Source organism: Anoplopoma fimbria, chromosome 13 (genome assembly GCF_027596085.1).
Source record: "Anoplopoma fimbria isolate UVic2021 breed Golden Eagle Sablefish chromosome 13, Afim_UVic_2022, whole genome shotgun sequence".
Taxonomy (NCBI): domain Eukaryota; kingdom Metazoa; phylum Chordata; class Actinopteri; order Perciformes; family Anoplopomatidae; genus Anoplopoma; species Anoplopoma fimbria.
In genome coordinates, this window is record NC_072461.1 from 7942391 (window position 1) to 7952110 (window position 9720).

Consider the following 9720-nt stretch of genomic DNA (forward strand, 5'->3'; position numbering starts at 1 on the left):
GAGATAGGCCCGGCCGACCAGCTGGAAACCCTCAAAGAAACAAGACTCTGGGAGCCGATTGAGACCGCTATAGCAGGGATTAAGTTTTGCTTTTTTTCCCCCTCGTCGTTGTTGTAACGTTCCGATTTCCTCCGGCACAGAGTCTCAACGCGGTATCGCTTTCCTATAAGGAGGGTTGTGCAAGCTACGGAAAAGATCGTTATCGCCATATATTTTTTTTTTTTTTTTTTTTTTTTTTTTTTGTATTGCTGCTTAATGGAAACGCGCAATCATAAAAAATGGTTGCATTTGGGGAACATCCGTGAATGCGATCGTTTACTTCCGACATCGGTGCGTCAGAGAAGACACCTCAGCTAGCCGGACCCCGGGTTGGGTGTGAAGTCTCGGCTGTGTGCACCGTGTGTGTGCTGCTGGGTTGAAGGTGACTTGCGCCCCGTCGCAGTCGAGGCAATGCGGAGAGGAGTCGCGGGCGCTCATCCGGTACTTTTTCTGCACTCAGAGGCTCGTCCGGGAAAATATTTTTCTCCGTCTGCCACACTAGAGGAGAGGAACGTGAGAGACAATTAATCGGGCTTTCAACCCAGCCAGTAGTTGGCTGAGGAGGAGAGACTAAGGTGAACAGTAAGGTGCAGGCTGGTGAGGCAGGGAGAGAGAAAGTGGTGGAGTTTGGTGGGGGAAATAAGAGCAAACTGTTCTGTATTAGGGCTGTTTTATTAGTAGATGTGTATGCATGAGTTCTGCATCGAATGGGCGCAAAAACCGCCCCAGATCCGCCGGGAACATCTTCCAGATAGGCAAGCCTCCTCACCGAGACCCAGAGAGGAGGGAGAGCACCGAAAGTACCCGCAAAGCCCAGCGCGCCGTGGCCGACTGCAGAATGGTAGGTTTGCGACACGTCAATGCCTGCACGGTGCCTCTGATGAGGATGTTATTAGCACAATCTTCCTTTGTTCTAGGATGATCGACTATCCCGTGCATGCAGGATGCACAGGCGACAGCTGTTAATAGCTGCAAAAAAAAAAAAAAAAAATGATTGTAACCCGGTCTGGGAGCCTAAAAATAGATATATGCATTTGCATTGCTTTGTCGACAGTGCAGACAAACAGATGATCACGGCGTGCAGATTGATTGTGATTTGCATTTAGAGTGTTGGTAATTTGGGCTGATTTCAAAAATTGCCCGAATCACAAGATTATCGAGACGTTCGTGATCATGGCACATGTTTTGACAGATGTTTGACAGACATATGTTGATTGTATGTATACCGTTTCATGCATCAGTTTTCGCCCTGCAGCCTCGCTGAGCGCAGCAGGATGTTATGCAGGAGTTGCAAAGAGTAAACGAAATATTTGTACCCCAATCTCGAGCTCTGAGGTTGTGCAAACAACCAAACTTAGCATAATGGGACCCCCGTCAATATATATATATATATATATATATATATATTTTTTTCATCATCCTCTTTGCGGAGTATTTTAAAGGCAATCCTTCGCCGTTTTGCTTCATCAAGTTCGTCTAAGATATTAATGGTCTTTTTTGACCCCGTATGTGCAAGTTTGCAAGTCTTTGTCTTCAGTGTGTGTCTGTGTGTGTATGTGTGTGTTATAGTGAAGCTGGATATAGTACTGCTCAGCATTCCTTCTTGTCTTACACGTTTTCATGTAGACAAGTCAATATGCTGGCCAAGGATGAAGGGCATTCTACTGCAATGGCCAGAACAGGACGCCATAAGCAAGCCATTTGGGGATTTACTTATTTTGTGTGATTTTTTTATTATCATCTCATTGTAACACACAGATCGTCCAAGAATTCAATACGCTTGTGGCTCTGTACCGTGAACTGGTCATCTCCATTGGCGAAATCACCGTGGACTGTCCTTCTTTACGGGCCGAAATGCTGAAGACCCGAACCAAAGGCTGCGAAATGGCGAGAGCGGCACACCACAGTCTCTCCTTGATATCGGGGTGAGTTGGCACAGACGCTGTCCATGGTGCTGAAAATAAGTACGTCGTAAAAAGAGCTGTCCATGGTTCTGACAGTGCACCAAATTGGGAGCTCCGCAACATTGCTGCTCCTAAAGTTGTGAAGTAGCTATTTTTTTTTTACCAAAATAAATCTCTGATTTGCATAAGCATCACCGTTTTAGGCATAGGTTTATTTAAGCCTGCTCCTCTACACTTCAAAGAAACCATCCATGTGTCTTCCCTACGATTGTGAAACTAGTGAGCTTGAAGGGGTGGGAAGAGTTTGGGGAAAACAGAACATGAGTTCAACTTAAAAAAAGAAAAGCGTGATGTCTCTAATTGCTAGCAGGACGGTTTTACCAGGAATCAATCCCAACAACATGCTGTAACTGACCGCTTCCCATTAGCCGGGGCCTAAAACGTTAATGCACGAAGTGGAATGCTTCCCACGATGAATATCTGAGATAATAGTATCAATAATGTGAAGCCAATGACTTTTGCATTGCTTTTGCTTTTAATGTATTGTGAGTTTTGTGTGTGTGTGTGTGTGTGTGTGTGTGTGTGTGTGTGTGTGTGTGTGTGTGTGTGTGTGTGTGTGTGTGTGTGTGGGTGGGTGGGTGGGTGTGCGTGCGTGCTTGTTTGTGTGTCTATTGTGTGGGTTGTGTCTCTGTTATGGTCATTTGACCATTTAGATACCAGCATGCTTTTCAACAATGGATGTTATTACTTTTTAGAGTTCAGAATATTATAAGAATCCAAATCCTTGGCTTTATTTTTCATCAGAAAGAAAATATACCCTCTAACAGTCAATGCAAAAGTGATCACAGGCTTGGGGGTTGTTAAAATAATGGTTTGTTTTATTCTAGAGGTTTTGTTGAAGATCAAAACAGCCACGATAGAAGCTTGACATGTCTGTTGACTTGGCCGGCACTCTCCATTGAGCACAGCATCTACGCCACATTGGTGCCAGTGGAAGAAGGGCAAAGTGAGGCCTGGGATTTGAAGGTCCTCAGTGACGCTAAGATGCCAGTTGACTTGGCACCCTCAAACTTACTTAAATAACAATCGGACAGACTGAAGCCAGTGGTGAGAGGGATTTGGAAAGACACTGTGCAGTGCTAGCTGCTTGCCAAAGACCGGGCACTATTGGAACAATTACAGCAGCAGGTTTACTCTAGCTATAGCCCATATTCCTCCTACATTCACATTTGTTGGAGACCTGCGGAATCATTGAATGATCTCCTTTAAATATTAGTCTGCCATATTTTTCACAGGCACGAGTTTCAATGTGTAAGGCTGTACTCCTCTCTGCTCTGTAACCCATTTCCTGGCTCAATAATTAATCCAGTTATATACCTTCCGGCGATTTAAGAATGCATATCCTTCACTGTCTGTTACATGCATGACAAAATCTTTCCATTTAATGTATGGAGGCTTTGAACCACATGTGCGTGACACACTCTTAATGGTTAGCCAGTAAGCATGTCTACTGCATGTTTCATGTCATATGGAGGCATGAATCATACAACATCCATTGTACAGGGACATCTCAATTGTATTTTTATTACAAGGCTTTAATAATATCTCATTCAAATCATTTGAGAAACAGAGCAGTTCACAGTGCAGAGCCTTTATTCTCTGTACTTCTTTTCCAAATATATGGCTTGTAATTATATAGCTAGATATAGGTATACCTCCAAGACAACAAGTACTATCTATTATAGCATGTGCTTGAATTCTCTGCTGCTGCTTTAGAAAAAGAGATGGTTGAGCAGCTTTACAGAGAACTCTAAGTTTCCACTGATAGCATCATCAATGTCATTTTCATGATATTCTAAACCTCCTTCTCTAAAAGCTCTCCAGGCCATTTCAATGTCTGTCTCCACTACTAGAGAAACAGGGCTTGAATTAGACATCACAGATCATTCCCCTTTAATCAAATAAAGCCAGTGTGTCTGATTGGTTTGAGTGATGCAGGGCCTCTCCGATGTGCTAGAGGATAGCTGATAAGAAGGATAGCATTGAAGACGACTCTGCTTTAGCAACAGTACTGTAGAAGGCATCACTGTGACAAAACAAGCATTGCGAGGAGAAGCTTGCTGTTGGAGGAGGGGTACGCAACAGCAGGATTTGTGTGAAAAATATTTGCACCAGGTGCAAGTTTCACGCCTTTCAAAGCTGTCACTTTCCCCTGTGATATCACACCCACTGAATATCACCTGATGCAGTTCCCCCTTGAATACCAGATTTATATGGTTGTGAAGCTGCTGCGGTGTCTCTTAAAACCTAGTGATCAGCTGTGGGTAAATAAAAAAATACTCAGATGGGGGTTTTACGTTTCACCACTGCATTTTATTTACACATTCACACACTATAATATAACCAAGCAAAATCTAGCCAGTTGCATTTTTGACCTTGTCTGCTGTTGATATGAAAAAATTGAAACAGGTCTCAAGAAACCGACAGCACCTATTTATTCATCATTAATGCAAACTCCATAGCTTATCTCTCATCTGGTTGTCTAAATTTGGTAATCTTTTTTTATGTAGTTGAGTTTATAACCCCTTCTGATATTCGTTTTTCCTTCATTTTTGTTAAGATATTTCAAAAATAAGATTATTTTAGTGACATTTGTGTTTGATTGTTTTATGAAGTGACACAGAAGATGTGCATTCTTAAACTGAAATTTTCAAATTCCACTCATGAATTAATCCAGTTCATATTATAGAATTTAAGGAATAATTAATGTGAATTTGAGTCTTTACTTTACTATTTGCCATACTATTTTACTTTTTTTCCAATCAGGCAATGTCTTGCCTTTATATGCAGTTTGGAATCTATATGCTGAGCATTGATCAGAGGAACTACTACCAATCGTAGGGTTAGGTTCAGCAGGTTCACATTGAATAACTGAGCTCAACAAGGCGAAACTCATCAGTCAACTTTCATTGAACTGAACACAAAGATAATAACTTTTTCTTCAACAGAACTATGTTTTCATTTTTTTTCCATAAAGTTTATTGTATCCAGAGTTCATCAAGTTCCAGCCATCCAGTAATCTGTCTGTGTTTTAACCTCGTGTCATTTCAGGCCAGAGGACGGGGAGATCCACCCTGAGATCTGTAGGCTCTTCATCCAGCTGCAGTGCTGTCTGGAGATGTACATCACTGAGATGCTCAAATCTGTCTGCTTGCTCGGCTCACTGCAGCTTCACAGGAAAGGTTAATACATGAACAAGCCCCATGGCATAACTTTGCTAGTTGATATACAGCATGCTTTGTTTTGTTTTTTTAATAAATGACAAAGAAATCAGACTAGCAGATTTTCAAAAAAGTGCACAGATGTAATTATTTATTGACAGCTTTTAACATGTTTTATTATTCAGAATATCATCCAAAACTTGACCAACATTCCTTTAAATACCACCAGCCGCCTAATCAACAAACCAGAATATATGTGTACAAATATAAACAAGTGCTTTTGTACATGTTTAATGAAGTTTACAAATCATGTGATCGGACGGGTAATTATATGTCCGTTTTTTTTCATCCTTGTTTCCCCTATGTTTAATGTAGTGGTGACACATGTTTAGGCTTGCTGCTCTCTATGTGCTTTAGGTAAGGATTCCTGTGGCCCTACCGGGGTCGACAGTAAGACGGAGGAGAGCTCAGACATTCCCATCCTGGAGGACACCTCTTCCTCCCCCACTGACTTTCCTCAGCTCTGCTGGCTGGTGGTTACTGATATAGAAAACATAGAAAGGTAGGCAGACAAGAAATTGATTTTGTCCTTGTGTGTGATTAAGTGCTGTGTGTTTGTGTTTGTGTGTGTTCCTTGTTGTAGCATGTGTGTCAGGAAACCTAATGCAAAGTATGCAACTATTTTTTTTCCAGTCTTTTTTCAGATTGAAAAGATAAGAGATGCATTGTAAAAAAAAATATACATATATATATAGTTAATTCACATTATTTAACTACATCCCAACTCAAATCTTTCTCTTTCAACCTCACTAATAATGTAATAGTTTCTAATTTACAGCTTGCTTGGTTAAATATTTGTTTTTATGAAGATATAATTTCCTACCAGTTCACAATGAGGTAAATTCAGATTATAGTTTTATTCTTATAGGACTTCCAAAAAATAAATCTCTGAAAATTACCGGATGTTTTTGTGCTATGCCAACCCACAGAACTTGTTGTTGACTAAAATAACATACAGAAATATGTAATGTGTAGTCCGTCATTGATTTTCATCATTTGAACATTTTATTAAAACAGAGAATCAAATAATGAAAAATGTTAAACATCCAGTTTTACGTGGGATGTTGCAACGTAGACCTCACATATTGAGTTGGCATCTAGAAGTCCCACAGTGCACTGTGCTTCATCAGAGTGTGTATTATATTAGCTGCTGAAAATATACTTTTTCATTTTATCACTCATAATACAATTTATTTAAAGATGTATTTTTAAATGGCACTGCAACAATGGGGCAGGTGAGCAGTTGCTGAGGTTGTATGTGTGTGTTTGTGTGAAAATACACCACATGAAAGATGCTCTACATTAAGCCCCTTATTTGTGTTATTGCAGGGATATGAGGGAGATGAAGAACCTTCTCAGTAAACTCAGGGAGACAATGCCTTTACCATTGAAGAACCAAGGTAAGATAGTAAGCCAACACTTATTGAGCTTCACCCTCCTACACACACATCCCCACACACACCTCAACACCATAGAGCAGTGACACTGCCAAGGTCTTTTATATTCAAAACGTATAGACAATTCATTCAGATAAAAAAACAAAATAAAAAAAACATCTAAAACTAACAAACATGTCTAACTTGGCAGTGTTCTGCTCTTCTGTTTGTTCTTGTGCCCAGATGACAGCAGTTTGCTGAACCTGACTCCCTACCCACTGGTCCGACAGAGGAAGAGGCGGTTCTTTGGGCTCTGTTGCCTGGTAACCAGCTAAGGGCCCCGCCTTCGTGGGTAGGAGGCGGCAACAAAGACACCATTACCCACTGTCCTTCACCACTTGTGTCTCCCACCAATCTATAACTGCCATTTTCAAATAAATTGTCTCTTTCTCTTTTTTTTAAAAGGCTGCCCATTTTATAATTTTATTTTGTAATACAAAGAAGAATTGTAACTGCAATGTAATGAAAACAAAAGTCATGAACATATATTTTAAGATATTTTGCAACAAATTTTCCCTTTTTTGGTAAATTAAGTCAGATATCTGCTTATCCAATGGAGAATGAGAGGTCATATAAAATAGTGTCAATGTTCAGTAACTTCCACAAACTAGAGTGAATGAAATGAAGATTCATGTAAAAAAAACTAAAAGGGAATGTAATTGTAAGTTTTTGTCAGAAATAATGTGATAATTTATGAATAGAAGCCATCTGAATATTTCGGAATGGCACTTGCAAAGAAAAAGTTAAATCTTCGTTCGTCTAAGCTGAGATGACAGGTTTGTGCAGAGTAAGTTTGTTGTGTATAACAGTATCTGTTTTCTGTTTTCTTGCTGTTTTTTCTTCTTAATGTACTTAATTTAGTCTTCCATAAACCAAGTACCTGTATCCAACTTTAACTTTCCAGCTTCAAAATGGAATATATGATACAATACTCAAAAAGAAAACTTCTTTGCACACAATATCTATCTATACATTGAGACATTAGACTTGTATATACACATACTCTTTACGCAATGCTCACTGAATAATTTTCAAAGATGGAGATGGTTAGTAAATAATCTGTTTGTTGGTGTAAACAGGGAGGGTCTCCCTCTGTCTCAGGCAGTCCAATGCAGACAGAGGCCAGGCAGCATGGGTCTTGCTTATTAATGATAGTGATCAATGTTTAATGGCACGGTGAAGGTAAAGTAGTCAAAGCTGATATAGGTCATTTTACATTGTTAATAAAACTTTTGTTATTGAAACTAATCAACAAGTCTTGTCTTGTATGTAATCCACTGAATTTTCCACTGGGTGGAGACAAACAATCAAAAATGTCACATTTGTCTTACATGTTTGAGAATTTGGTAAAAAATCTAACTGAGTAAAACTGAAAAAATTGAATGGTTGGTTTGTAGAGCAGACATTTCTCTCTTGGACGGTAAAAAGGGGACAAAGATAGATGGAGATACAGGATGGTGAAGAGAAAAAGCATGATAATCTTTATTTAGTCCATAACAAGCATTTGTTTTGTCTGTATTTACTTAGGGCTGGAGAAATAGAGTGAAAAAGAGACAAAGAGAGCAAAAGATTATACCGTCAGACCTGGTTACCTTTTTGCTGCTGGATTAAAGTTTTTGGGGGGTTTTTTAATTTAAAGAAAGTATACGATAAATAAAAATAAATCTTGACATTTCTGACAGACTGTACTGGACTTTTTAATATTTTTTTCCAACACAATATACTATGGGAATTGTTATGACTTTTTGTTGACATACTAAACTTACTAAGGCTTGATATTGTTATGAATTTTTACAACTTTTATGAAGCCTTTTTGTCCTGGCTATTTTAAACGTGGCATACAATTTTTTGAACTACTATATTTGGAATTTCTTAACATACATTTTCTAAATGCTATACTTTATGAATTTTTTAACCTAATATAGCATGACTCATAATGACTTTTTGACATACTATACTATGACTTTGTACATATATTTTATACTTTGAATTTTTCCTGGCATTTTTTGACATAATATAATATGGTTTTATTGGTTTATTTTTTTGGACTTACTAAACCATTCCTTTTTTACTTGATCTTTTTCAACTAACTATACTATGACTTTTTTATGACTTTTTTGGACATACAATAAAAAGACTTAATAATTGTTTTAATTATTATGCTATGCAATGACTATTTATGACTCTTGCAACAATCTTATCTAAGACTGTTTTTGACATGCAATACTTTTTTAATGACTTTTTTCGACCAAACAATCTATAACTTTTTTGAAATGCTATACTATGACTTTTTAAGGACTTAGTAGACTATTATTTTTTTAAGACTTCTATAGACATACAATAATGTGACATTTTTATGATTATTTTTTTCGACATAGTAAACTATGACTTTTTTTTTAATATTCTGATACTGCATGTTAAGAGAGACAGGATTTTGACTTTTGTCGACACATTTTTCATGACTTGTAAAGACATGCTTACTTTGACTTTTTTCTACATACTTTACTATGACTTTATTATGACTTTTTTCAACAAAATATTCAATGAATTTTTTCAACATGCTATACTATGATTTTTCCTTATGACTTATTTTTACATACTATTCTATGAATTTTTAAAACATTTTATATTATGTGTCTTGAATTACTTTTTTCAACATCCTATACTATGACTTTTAAAGATTTTTTAACACACAACTCTATGAAGTTTTTTGACATGCTATACTATGACTTTTTCTAATTATTATTATTTTTTCATACTATTCTACGAATTTTTGAAACGTCTTATTTTATGACTTTATTATGACCTTTTTCATCATGCTATACAAATACAACTTTTTTCGACATGCTATATACTATGACTTTTTGATGGCTTTTTTCAACATATTCTTTATTGGGAAACATGTTCTACCAGGTGAGCTAATGACTATCCATGCCATTGTGAAGTATGTTGAAAAAAGTATTTTTTCAACATACTTCACGATGGCTTTTTTGCATATTAACCTATGCATTTTAATGAGTTTATTTTCTACTGTGAATTTTTTTTTGTCATAATAGTATA

The 9720-nt window shown here is 37.6% G+C and overlaps 1 protein-coding gene across 1 annotated transcript; it reads left to right on the forward strand.

Moving 5' to 3' along the window:
- Positions 1 to 730: 730 nt before the first annotated feature.
- On the forward strand, positions 731 to 7066 carry rgs7bpa (regulator of G protein signaling 7 binding protein a). The gene is made up of 6 exons (XM_054611618.1): positions 731 to 880; positions 1798 to 1964; positions 5055 to 5185; positions 5582 to 5726; positions 6554 to 6624; positions 6844 to 7066. Exons 1-6 carry the CDS (start codon positions 731 to 733, stop codon positions 6933 to 6935), a joined length of 756 nt encoding a protein of 251 aa, XP_054467593.1. The 3' UTR covers positions 6936 to 7066.
- The last annotated feature ends 2654 nt before the right edge of the window (positions 7067 to 9720 follow it).